Source organism: Coturnix japonica, chromosome 2 (assembly GCF_054131305.1).
Source record: "Coturnix japonica strain WE chromosome 2, WE-NBRP24, whole genome shotgun sequence".
Lineage (NCBI taxonomy): Eukaryota > Metazoa > Chordata > Aves > Galliformes > Phasianidae > Coturnix > Coturnix japonica.
In genome coordinates, this window is record NC_140664.1 from 46561507 (window position 1) to 46575227 (window position 13721).

At 38.1% G+C, this 13721-nt stretch overlaps 1 protein-coding gene across 3 annotated transcripts in view; it reads left to right on the top strand.

Annotated features, from left to right (window-relative positions):
* The window catches only part of VAPA (VAMP associated protein A), a 28150-nt gene extending 15136 nt beyond the window's left edge, over positions 1–13014 (top strand). For all 3 annotated transcript variants that reach the window (XM_085539734.1, XM_015855273.3, XM_085539733.1), the window contains exons 2-6: positions 2220–2372; positions 7103–7206; positions 8813–8893; positions 11053–11229; positions 12199–13014. In XM_085539734.1, the coding sequence (XP_085395860.1) occupies positions 7105–7206; positions 8813–8893; positions 11053–11229; positions 12199–12357 (519 nt within the window). In that variant the 5' untranslated portion in view covers positions 2220–2372; positions 7103–7104 and the 3' untranslated portion in view covers positions 12358–13014. The remainder of the gene's footprint in view (positions 1–2219; positions 2373–7102; positions 7207–8812; positions 8894–11052; positions 11230–12198) is intronic.
* The last annotated feature ends 707 nt before the right edge of the window (positions 13015–13721 follow it).

Sequence of the window (13721 nt, forward strand, 5' to 3'; positions counted from 1 at the left end):
TAGCTGGGTGCTGCAGGAACAGGGGAAGTTGGTTTTGGTCTGTTCTTGTTTTCTGTTGGTGCAGAAGTTCCTTATGAGCTGTTTTTTTAAATCTGACTGTTTTGAGTTGGAGAGGTTTTGTATTGGCTTTTGTAGAGCTTGTCTAGATTTGCAATTAACAATCCACCAAAATCATGGAATCATAGAACTGCAGGGGTTGGAAGGGACCTCTAGAGATCGAGTCCAACCACCCTGCCAAAGCAGGCTCCCTACACCACGTCACACAGGTAGGCGTCCAGGCGGGTCTTGAATATCTCCAGAGAAGGAGACTCCACCACCTCCCTGGGCAGCCAGGGAATGGGGAAATGAAAGGGGTGGGAAGAAAAAACCTAACACAAAAAAGCCAAGCCAAGTTTGAGGTGTCGTATGCTGCCAGGCACTGCAAAGGTACTGCCTGCATGGCTATAAATAAACCCAAGAATTATGTCCTTAATAACGTTCCTATAGCACAAAAAAAAGAAATGGTTGGTCTGAGTGTATCGCCAGTCTCAGAGGATTATTCAGATACCTGCTTTGACTTCAGCTTGTGCTGTGGGTTGTGGAAGTTATTTTTAGATGAGACTCTGTAAGCAAATGCAACTGGATCCTGCTAGGGCTATCAAGGGGCGAGTGGCAGGAAACTTTGAAGTTGTTCTGTAAACCTTCCTCGTGGGTCATATGCCAAGTTCGGGTGGATTAAGAGGGTGATTATTTTCCTCTACCATAAAAAAACAGACTAGAAATGAATTTTTCAGACCGGTAATACCAATTAAATCCTGTTTTCTCAGAATAAAAGTCTGGAGTTTTAACTGGTTTGTGTGCGTTTTCGCGAACAGCGAACAGCTCACCGTTCTGGTTCTCAGACCCAGTTCTAGTCTTTATTGACTTGTATCTTGTTGTTTTATATCAAGGCTGCGTTCAGTACTCTTTCAAAATCAAGGATGTGGACTGAAAGAGGGTTATGGAGATGAAACTTTGGTCAGATAGTGAGCCCTCTAGTGTAATAACGTGCTTGCTAGTCTCAGTACCACTTCTTTCAGAGTAGTCCTGAGACCTCTGTGAAACACTGTGTCTCAGAGTCGATGTATTTTACCATCAGTGGTTTTCTTGTACCTTCCAACTTGTATAAAAACATTTATTTTTTAATCCTGTACAATAGGAGGCTTGTTAAAAGTAGAATAATAGTTGTTGCAATTTCAAGTGAAATGACTACATTTTGTAGTGATTATGTTTGAAATTTGGAAAGAATAGTCAAGAGGCTTCTTGAAAGTTAAAGTGCATGTGAAATAATATTGAATACATTTCATGTTCATTGGGAATACAATTTTCTAAGCTGTATTCCTTTAGTGCCTGTGCATTCATGCTTTCAGATGATGGGCACCGCTCAGAACACCGAACCTTTCTTGCTGTTACTGCATGGCACCAAATGGAGCTGATCTATTCTAGAAGAGCTTTTACAGCTTGATATTGAAATTATGCTGCTGTTGTGCAATCCAATCCCAGAGTCAATTCCTATCTTGATGGCTTAATGCAGCCAATATACTGCATCAGATAGGTGAATGTGGCAATTAGTTTCTTTTCTATGAATTTGTTAGAGTATATGAATAAATAGAATATCGTCTTCCTTGCCTGCTTTGGATTGAAATGATGAGGTTTATGTGCTTCTGTCAAGTCTGCAGCAACTCAGAAATCTAACAGTAATTGAAATGTCAGGTGTGGTTAGTCTGGTCCAGTATCATAGTATTTACTGTCTTTGGAACTCTTCCAAATGTTTAAAGTACATGTTGTGTCTCTATCCCTAAAGGAAGATCCAGCAGAACTTAGTTTTGCATTTGACCATTACCTTCCAGGTACTTAAAATGTTAAGAAAGCTGTGATAAAATTAACATAATGACTCCTGCTTAAAAGCAAAAATAATAATCTGTCTATATATGTTTATATGAACTTCTTGCACCAGCAGCTTGAATCAATCATACTATTTATTTCTTCATTACTTTAGTATATGTTATTGTAACTAAGATGATAGAGTGTGCTTTTCATGTAGCAGTTTATGTGCTTAACAGATGTATGATTTAACCAGTTTTTAGAAACATATTGCCTTCAAATTACATTAAATTAAGAGTAATTTGTACCGTACAAGAAGGTTTCCTTTCCACAGATACATGCATATTTAAAACAACGACCTTTTTTTTCCTTCTCAGGTCCCTTTACAGATGTCGTAACTACAAATCTTAAGCTACGAAATCCATCAGATAGAAAAGTATGCTTCAAAGTGAAGACCACAGCACCTCGTCGGTACTGTGTGAGGCCAAACAGTGGAATTATTGACCCAGGATCATCTGTAATTGTTTCAGGTAAAATCAAATAGTTGTAGGGTTGTATGTTTTTAGACCCTTCATCAGGTTCTCTAATGGTGATCTTGGAGGCTGTTGTAAGTATGCCAGCTTTTCCAAAAGACTTCTTTAAAAGAAAACTGTTTCCCTTCATTAGTGTAAATATCGACTTTTGATGATGTAGACTTGCAGTGATGCAAGATGCTGTGTGCCAGAAATAATTGCTGTTTGTCATATTTACCTGCAGCTCTCTATGTGTACAGGAAGGATGAAAGTTGGAAATGGACAGTGACATTAACGATACCTTTGCTTCTAACTACTGTATTCATGTTTATGTCTTCAAATGGGACATTACTTGACTGCTCTGATGCGTCTCAAGTTTAACATCTGATAGTTCATTGCATTAAACAAAAACCCAAAACGTTGACAGCTGTGGAATAGTTGTTTTGATAGTACTGGTGCCTGTTGTCTGAACTCTGTTGTTTCATAGAAGAGTTGTGGGTGTTACATAGCATATGTGAAGTGACAGTCATTAAATTGCTTTTAGTTTTTTTTTTCCCCCTGTTAATTTAGGTAGAGCTGTTCTGTAGCCCTAAGATTTGTAAAATCTAGACATGGGAAGACTTAATCTGTTTTTCTTGGGTAAGGATTAAAAAGAGGATCCTTGCTACTCAGCCTTGTGAACCTTGAAGCCACACAATACTTCTGTTTTTTTCCCCATTAAACTCTCTTTGGGTTTGGCTTATATACTTCATTTTAACAGTCAGAAGTGTTTTGATAGTTGGACATATAGTGATCTAAATGTATATGAGATTGGACTCTGTCGTTCTCGAGAAAATGAACAAGGAGTAGATATTGACCTGTGTTCAAAACTAAATGTTGTCAGCATTAGCTGACTTTAGCCCATATATATACATCAGTTGATTCAGAGTCAAGGGAGTTTTAAAATTTATTATTGGAAATGTGACTTATAAGTCATTTTAATGAAGCCTATGGACATTTTATGTGTCATTCAATTGTGAATGACCAGGTAACCATTTTCCAACAGTGTTTATACATTCTTCCAAAAATTCTAAGTCATTGAGACCTGAGATTTCTTACTGTTGGTCTGAGTGGTTTTTCCTTTACTTTAATGAATGAAATTAACTGTTTATTATGTATCATCTCTACTAGTAGCTTCCTGTTGATTTTACTTTATCGAATGCTACTGTTCTTTCTTCTCAGCTTGTTACTGTTACTTGTTTCCGTTCTTCTTTCTAGTTTTCAGACCCATTTAAGACATATGCTATGGAGATAAAGCCCTCCAATGTGGAAAACCTTGCTAACAGGAGGCTTGATTTCATAACTGTTGTAATTCTCTTAGGGCTGCTATGTGAACTATTTCTGGATTCCAAGAATGTGCTGAAAACTGCAGCTTATTATATTCATGAGGCTTTCCATGATTATTCAAAACCTAACATAGCTTTTAATAATATTTTGAATTCATGGATTCTTTCCATGAAGAAAGAAAAATAAGGAAGGATAACTCCCATCTACAAGACGCTTGTAAGGGGGATCCGGGGAACTACAGGCCTGTCAGCCTGACCTTGATGCCAGGGAAGGTTATGGGGCAGATTGTTTTGAGGGAGATCACGTGACATGTGTAGGACAACTGGGGGATCAGGCCCAGCCAGCATGGGTTCATCAAGGGCAGGTCCTGCTTGACCAACCTGATTTCCTTCTATGATGGAGTGACCTGCCTGGTGGATAGGGGAAAGGCTGTTGATGTGGTCTACCTAGACTTCAGCAAAGCCTTTGACATTGTCTCCCACAGTATTCTCCTGAAGAAGCTGACAGCCTGTGGCTTGGACAGGTACACTTTTGTCTGGATAAGGAACTGTCTGGAGGGCTGGGCTCAGAGAGTGGTGGTGAATGGAGTTAAATCCAGCTGGTGTCTGGTCACAAGTGGTGTTCTCCAGGGGTCAGTACTGGGGCCTGTCCTTTTCAGTATCTTCATTGATGACCTGGATGAGGGCACTGAGTGCACCCTTTGCAAGTTTGCAGATGACACCAAGTTGGCTGGCTGGAAGTGTCTGTCTACCTAGGGATAGCAAGGCCCTACAGACAGGCTGGATAGCTGAGCTGAAGCCAATAGGATGAGGTTCAACCAGAACAAATGCTGGATCCTTCACTTTGGCCACAACAACCCCAGGCAACACTACAGGCTTGGGGCAGAGTGGCTGTAAGACAGTGTAGAGGAAATGAATCTGAGGATATTGGATGATGCTTGGCTGAACATGAGCAAGCAGTGTGCTTGGGTGTCCAAGAAGGCCAATGGCATCCTGACTTGTTTCAGAAACAAGTGTTGCCAGCAGGAGCAGGGGTGACTGTCCCCCTGTACTCAGCTCTGGTGAGCCTGCTCCATGAGTACTGTGTGTTCAGCTTTGTGCTCCTTACTGCAAGAAAGATATTGAGGCTCTGGAGCATGTCCAGAGAATGGCAACAAAGCTGGTAAGGGGTCCAGAGCACAAGTCTTGTGGGGAATAGCTGAAGGAGCTGGGATTGTTCACTTTGGAGATGTGGGATCTTAGGGGGAGACCTTCGCTTCCTTTCACTGATTTATTTTAACTCAGATTGCTAGATACAATGATAGATTATTTATTTATTCTTTGATTATGCCGTATGCAGCTTTCAACAGGGAAAAACATCTTATAACCACCCAGCAGCAAACATCTGCAACATGCAACCAGTACATAGTGCATAGGGTCTAAAATTAGATGGCAGTATGATTAAATTTGGAAGTAACTTTTCATACGGACTAGTGAATTTGGAGAGACAAAGTTAATCATTTTGATATTGTACTTACTGTTTTATTAACTTATACAATTCAGTTCTACTGTAAAGAATTTGCTTTGTGTGAAAGCAAGGGTGTTGAGCTGTTCATCCAATGAAGATTTAGAATTGTGGGAAATGCAATTTCCAACAATTCAATTACAACAGTATTGGAATCTTCTGACTGAACTTCTTGAGAACATATGGGAAGCTTGTTCAGAGTATGCAGTGTGTTTTTCTAGCTAAATGGATATTTCTGCTCTAGGTTCTTTTTCATTGCTGTAAAACAACTAGCAGTACAGATTCCCGTTCATAGGACTCCATAAGTACATAATTCATTTTATCTGAAATTACTTGCATTTATCTTAGTTTTACATGAAGATGCGCTAAACTTGAGTTTAATTTCAGTGAGACTCAAGTTTAAGTGCGTTGTCAAATAATCTGTCTTTACAGATCGCTCTGGGTCATCATCCTCTGGTAGAAAGCTGGAAGTGTGAACGTGTGTGTACATGCATGTACAGATACTTAAAGTTCTTACTGTCTGGACTCCTGTCTGGATTGAGTCAACTAATTGTCTTTCATGGTCTGCTCAGTGGAGGCAGACTGTGCTGGTCATCTATTCATCCTTATACTTCAGTAGTCCTACAGTGTTACTATGACAAACCTGGTATGCTCAGATATTCCTTATACTGTGCCCATTACTCCTATAGATAGGCAACTACATCCTATAACGTTCTGGTCTAATTTAGAGACATGATTTTCAGTCACTTTGAACTAAAGAAACCACAAAAATAATGACACCAGGGTGACCTGGCTTCCCCTCTGGGCTGTTTTCTAAACAAAACCACCTTCACTAACAGGAAAGCAGCCTCCTAATGGCTTTGTACAGTTTGGATGGATGAAGATTCTGCACTCCTGTAATTGAAGCATTCCTTTAAAAATACCGTAGTAGTGTAGTAATAATTGAGATTATGAATAATATTACGTTGATATTATTTATTTTTCCACTGAAATTGTGCATACTTCAAAATAACAACTTTGAAATGTGAATTTCCCTTCTTGACCAACAGAATTTTCAACTTCAGAAAGCAGTTATTCAGAAATTGTCCTGTCACAAAAATAACCCTTGTATATTCTATCTCTGGTAATTGTAGTACGAACTCTGTATTTTAAGTATTTAATCTTTCACTTGCAGCTGCCTTTACAGAGAGCTTGGTTTTGAATTCCCTCTTTCTCCGCTGGTAATATGTAGAATTCAAATGCATACATGGATTGTGAGTGCTGGACATAAGGATAATAATGTCAAAACCTGTATAAAATGTGTTTTCTAGTTATTCACAACTAATCACTTTATCTTTTAAGAACTGAATTTGAAACTTTTCTACAGTGAACTATTAAAGGCCTTGACAGCATTACTTCTTTTAATACTTCTGGTTTTAATTAAGTATTTTAGTAGTTGCTCCTAGCTTAGATCAGTATGCCTGTAGAAGTCAGTTGAGCTTCTACTGGTTGATGGCTAGCCTAATGTAAGTTCTCTTCCCTTTCTCCCTTGGGTAGATGCCATGAAGTTGTTGAACTCATTCCAGAGTTTTTTTACCTTTGCATTCACTCGGTCACAAAGTGTTTATTCCAAGGGAAAATCCTACGGTGTTTATTTGCTCTTTGTCTTACAGGATGTATTTGTATTTACTTGTATCCTAAATGTCTTCTTGCTATAGTAGGTGGAGAAAGAATCTTTAAAGCTACACTGTTAAGGTGTTTCCTCTCATTACTTATTGCTACAGTGTGTATCTACAGTGTTTTCAATGTTCCCTTCACATCTGTACTTTTGGTGTCTGGTCAATGAGAATCTGATGTATAGCTTTTTTTTTTTTTTTTTTTTTTTTTTTTGAAGTGATTTGATCATGTTCTTAAATGTTTTATTTTACTCTTTTGAACAGTAATGCTGCAGCCTTTTGACTATGACCCAAACGAGAAGAGTAAACACAAGTTTATGGTACAAACAATCTATGCACCACCAAATATTTCAGATATGGAGGCAGTGGTAAGTAAAAATTGGATAGTATGACTAGTTTGGATTGTTTCTTTAAAATCAGCCTTAACTTTAAGTGAATCACATTTTGAAATGTTTAGGTTTTAGAAAATTGAATTTCCTCTGAACAAATACCATTTCCATAAGTGATTCAGGGTTTTTAATACTAAATACAAGCTCAGTTCTCAGAATTTGCCTATTGAACTGTTTAAATCAAAGTAGTAGTAAATCAGAGGTAAGGTCTGTTCAGTGTTTAGTTACTGTTGTATAGTATCTGGTCTGCAGCTCATTGGGAGGGAATAAATAGGTTGTATTTAAAGGAATCAAGGGTATATGCAAGCAGCAAGCCTGAAGTTGTGTGGAATGGGTACATTTGGACTAAGAAGCGTTTATCTGAAAAGTTGAATGGTATTGTAAGGAACCAAAACATTTGAAGGATTATTCTGCCTCTCTCAAAGACACCAAGTGGCTACATGCAGCTCAAATGATAGATTTATTTTCTTTATTAGTAGAACAAGCTGTGTATTCTGTTTTTGGGTGGGACTGATCTGATGAAAGATCCAGAAAGAGCATATTTAGTTTTGCACCTGTTATTCAGAAGGACAACTTAGAAGCAATTGGAATGCTGGCCTTCAGTTGCAGAACATGCTCATTAGAGTATACATGGGCTCCCATGAGCTTGTATATATCAGAGTCCAGGGGAATGATGCACAGGCCCCTGTTTCTAAACACTTCCCTGAGTTCACATGGTGATTCATGCAGTTCCATGCTCACTGAAGGCAGAGGAGGAGAAGGTAAACAAAGTGAAGATAAGGTTTATGAATCATTAAAATCCACTAAGCCTCTGCAGGCTTAGGCTCACTTCCCGTATGTATGAAGGCAAAGATTATTGTGGTATTTCTCTGAACTGAAAACACTGGAAAAGTTTTTGTTAAGCTTTTGAGGCATGCAGCTACAAAAATAACGTCTCTCCTCCTTGTTGTCTGGTTTACTTATTTTTAATATGCTCTGATAGCTCTTGTTTATGTGTGAGAAGTGAAGCATCAAGCATTTGGTGAGAATATAAAAATCCATTTTAGAAATACCTTTCAAATAGCGGCTTTCTCAGTGTGTTGAAGTAAAGAATATTGAGGAACAAATCTGGCAGAAAATCAGTAATAATAGATATGAGTTAGTGTGCAGTTAATGCCAGTGATGAAAGAGAACTAAAAAAACTTACTGTGGAGCTAAGTATAGAATCCCTAAAAGTGTCTTTCAGTAATTTATTTAAAGTGGGTGCTTCCAGGATAGAATGTGAGGAACACATACAATGAGCATTGTTAGACCGACTCAGATGGTGCTCTATGTCTGATTGTGTCCTACAAATCTCTGGATCTGCCTTGACATTCACTTGACTTGATTCCGTTTTCAGACTTAAGTTGAGCCATGTCTGGCTTTTAGTACTTTTATAGTAGTCAAAGGTGGACAAAAAGTGTTCAAAAGCAAGTCTGAAAATGTCAGCTGGGCAAGGATAGTATTCAGTTTTGTAGGAGTTATAGGGAAGCCGTAATTGCAGGCTTATGAACTGTTCAGATTTGTGTGCGACTGGCTTATTAAATAACTGTGTTACTTGTTTTAGTGGAAAGAAGCAAAACCTGATGAGTTGATGGACTCCAAATTGAGATGTGTGTTTGAAATGCCCAATGAAAATGATAAACTGGTAAGTAAGAGAAGAGTAAAAAAACCAGACCAGCTGTCATACCCTGACTGTTAGGATCCTACAGAAACTTGTTTGAAACTTTTTCTTAAAGCTGTTTGATTTGTTGGTTAAAGGAATCATTGGAACCTGCTAAATTAAATGGGAAGGATGACTGGGTTGTATAACAAGATATGGGGTGGACTACGTTAAATTTCAGGATGAGTACTGATATTCTTTGTGCATGGTTTGCGTGTTGTAGTGCAAACAAATTAGTGTTGCCGTCTATTGTATATAATTTGCCATGGTACCATAATTTCAAGTTGTTCAAAGTAATGCAAAAAAAGAAGATCCTTTCGTTATTCTTATTACTGACTTAAATTAGCGTTATATTGCTGTCAGATAAAAACTGAGTCTTCAGTACTACATACAGGAAGAAGCAAATGGAATCATTTGCTTTTTGAAGTATTAAATGCATTTCAGTTTTAAAAATTCTCTTTCTAACTCATGCCAATGAGGAAGGCACTGTTTAGAAATTAATTTGTGCTCTGGGAGCACTAAGTGCATCATTTAAGGTAGTGGTACAGACAGATAATCCAGGTGGAAAAAAACCTCTTAAATGCTTCTGACTTCAAACAAAATCAGTTCTATTTGTATAGGAGATGACACTTTCATTGTATGGCCTGAAGATGTCTGTTTTGTGTCATCTGATGTTTAACTGTCAAATATCTCGCTTTTTTGGAATATGGCTGAAATTCTTAGTATTAATGTTTTTTTTTACCCTCGTTCTTTTGATTTATGGAGTCTTAATACTGTACGTTCCTACTTACCTTTAATTTGTTTTGGGTTTTTTTTTTTGGTGCTACTTTTAGCATCATGAGATAAAGTGCTGAAGCACGTAATGGCTTTGAGTTTTCTTTAGTACTGTCCAGTTTGTACTGTAGTCTATAAGGTATATTAGGGGAAGGTCATCTTTTTTGGTTAAGGATAACTGAGGTGTGGGCTTTTATTCAGCTGTGCGAATTGCCTGAATATGCCTCTTACTTAGAACAAAGTAGTACTAAGTACATCTATACTTTCTTTAACGTGATACCTTCATAGTATAGACTGTACATAGTTATGTTTTTCTGAGTAGCAGCATGAGGTTGTGAAACCTAATGTTTTAGCAGGCTTAGGCACTGACTTAAGCCTTGTGATGAGAAATCTGCCAGGACCCTCAGAATGTACCTATGCCAGGGTGCAAATACTTCACTCCGGTTGGCTGCTGCTTTCTTCAGGTGCCTACCAGTCACAGCCTGGAGACTGACATAGGGGAACCAGTCAGGGTGGTGAGACCGCAGAAGAAGGTTTGCTTTGGGGGAGATAAGGTCTCTGTTGAAGTTCCAATACTATGAAAGGAGCTCTTTTTAGCTAGTGAACCAAAAAAACCTAAGCTCCAAGTCCTTCTCTGCTTACTCATGGTAAAAATAGGCTGGTCTTCTTCGATTCAGTTAGCAGAGTACCTGTGTAGAATAGCAGGGTATGTCTCCTAGGCTGCCCATGGGTGCTTTGTCAAAGGTTTAAAATGCAAGTAGATGTTAGTATGTAGATATGGTAGATACATTACCTTTTAATTGGTTTTCTGTCATGTTCATCTTGGACTGCTTTCCATGCAGTACAAGGTCTAAGGGATGATATAGCTCTGTAGTTTATCTAGTAGACATAGCGCAGCTTGAATTTTAATATGAGTCTATTGTCCAGTTTGAACTTCAGCACAGCTTTGCGCTGTTCCCTTAGAGGACCACAAGATGGCTTGGTCTGTAGGGGACCTCAAAGCCCACCCAGCCCCGCCCCGTGCCGTGGGCAGGGCTGCCCCCCACCAGCTCAGCTGCTCAGGGCCCCATCCAACCTGGCCTTTAGCACCTCCAGGGATGGGGCCCTATCACTAACACTGAGTTAGTGTTAAGCAGCTTAAGTGTTTGGTTTTGTCTCAGTGGCATGTGGTATAAAATGTGAACAGTGGATTCTTGTCTTGCCCTTTAATACTTTCAGTAATCAGAACTGAACCAATCACGGAAGTCTTTTATTTAGAGTACTGTAAATATAACTGTCTATATTAGTAGCTGGATTGTGTTTCAGTTTTAAGCTGTGGATAATTTTTCTCTAGGTAAGTAAAATTCTCAAGCCATTCTTAATATTTGTAGAATGATATAGACGCAAGCAAACCCGCTCCGGTACAGAATACATCTAAGCAGGATGGACCGATGCCAAAACCACATAGTGTTTCACTTAATGATACTGAAACAAGGAAGCTAGTGGAAGAGTGCAAAAGACTTCAGGCAGAGGTTATGAAGCTGTCAGAAGAAAATCGGCACCTGAGAGTAAGTTCCGCTTCCTTGTTTATATTGAAATGATTTTGTGCTTCTTGATTGAGAAGTCTGGTTTGTGATTAGGCTTAGAAATGTTTATTCTGGAATTAGATACAATTGTTGGAATGTTAAGGTTGATTTGCAGTGTAATTTCACTGTCTTATGTAATTTATATATCTCTGTGATTGAGATTTGAGGATTGTCATGGGTGAGATACCGAGGATACATGGTTTTCTTAAATGAAATGCGGTAAATATAGGCCTAGTTAAGGTGGTCTTAATTACTTTTACATCTCAGGTTTAGACATACTAGCTTTTAATAGAATAGTTTTATTATTCATTCTTAAGAATGAGTAAATGATATACAAGTCACTAACACAGCATCTCAGATTATTAATGGAAAGGAACAACTGCTTGGCCAGAGGAGGTAAGCAAACATTGCTTTCCAGTACCTTCTTGTAAAGGTGCTTCTTTAGTGAGTTGTAAATAATTGTTAGGCAACTTTGTGACTTTTCTGTGTATTTGGTATTGGGTATCTGGAAATTTCCTAGGCAAATGCAGCCTCTTAATGATCTCTAAAGTAAGGATGTTTCTTTACATGTACTTATGCTGTCAATTGAACACTTTGATAAATAGAATACAAAGCAGGTGTTTCTCTGTGACAGTAAGGAATTACCACTGTTTCATTCTTACATGGTAAGTAAAAGTAGGATTCTTTGTTTTGCCTAGCAGAAATTTTAGAATCATTCTTAAGCAGAGCATGGGCAAACTGGTCTGTATTTGACATGTCCCTATTTGCTCTCTGGGTTTAACCTACTACAGTATTACTTTACGAATTACTGTCCTTATTTAAATGTTAAACAGTAAATTTGACCTTTGAGTTAGGATATATAAAATTGTAAATAATAATTATAATAAATTAAAAAAGAAAGGTCTTTTTGTATTCTTCATCTCTGTATGGTTTTCTTTTTTCCCCCCTCAGGATGAAGGCTTGAGGCTCAGAAAGATAGCACACTCGGATAAATCTGGATCACCCACAACTTTGGCCCTCAGAGATAATGGCTCTAATTCTCTTCCATCACTTCTTGTTGTAATTGCAGCCATTTTCATTGGATTCTTTCTAGGGAAATTCATCTTGTAGAAAGAATGAGCGAGAGAAGCATGCAAAATGCAGCTTCTGGTTTTTCTTTTTTGTTTTGTTTTTTTTTGTTTTGTTTTTGTTTTTTTTTCCTTGGCCAGACAAAGATTTGTTTACCTACCATTTCATTGGTAGTATGGCCCAAGTGACCATTTTTGTGTACAGCATCATAACAGGCTTTGCCTTTAATGATCTCGCACGGTTAGGAAACACAATCTAAAAAGACAAACTGTTCGGCTACTGGACAAAATTGTACATTAAGTCATCACTAGCAGGTGTCAGTTGCACAGTCAGTCCTTTATGAAAATTCATAAATAAAGAATTGTTCTTTCTTTCTGTGGTTTTAATAAGAGTTCAGAACTTGTTCAGAGTCTTGTAAATGTTATTTTAATAATCCTTTAAAATTTTATCTGTTGCTGTTACCTCTTGGAAAAAAATGATCTATTAGATTGCTAATCCCACTCATTCAGGAATATGACAAGAGGTATTCTGGGGGAAATGGTGCCTCTTACTGTGTAAATTTTCTCCTTACCTTACTTTGCTAATATCATGGCAGAATTTCTTTCTTATCCCTCGTGAGGCATTGTTGAGAGTTCTTCATCCTTACAATCCTGTCCCATAATATTTAACATTACGAGAGAAATAAAATCGTTAACAGATTTTTCTGCTGGGTAGCCTGTTTGTGTGTGTCATACTTTTAGAAGGGGATTCGTAACAAGTTCAATGTCCATGGCAGTTTGCTACTTGTAACAAATTTTGAAGTTTATCTGCATAAGTCTTTGGCTTAGACTGTTGTAATTGAAGTGGGAAGAGGAAAAAAAAAAGGGTCTCCATTCTGTTTGTCAAAAAAAATACCCAGATGGTTTCTGGCTGCTTTCAGCTATGGAGAGGATAATTATCCAACTTGTTTTGGGACAGAATAATTTGGATATCCAGCAGGTACAAATACCGGGCACGAATGTTATCAGTATATCAACAATTTGCTTGCAGTGTGCGAGAGTGTAATAATCAACCTTCTGCTCCATCCTTGGGTTTTTTGGGTGTCTTCCAGGAGTCAACGTTATTCTCCTTTGATTTCTTAAGGGTGCTTAATTCAAACGTACCGACTTACTGGGTTTGTAATTCCGTTTTAGTAGATAATCAGAAATGTAATTTGAATGATTCAGATACCCATAATGAATTCCATGATGCAGAAGAGTTGGTATTTGCTGAGTGAGCCTTAGTTGCTCCCTTCTTGAGAACAAGTTGTTTTATGCAACTCTTGGCAGACATACCCATGTTAACCACGTGTAGCTACGTTTTAAAGAATGCATTTTGGGGGTCTAAAATGCTTCCCTGCACTTAGTCTTAAGTCTTGCCTCATCTTC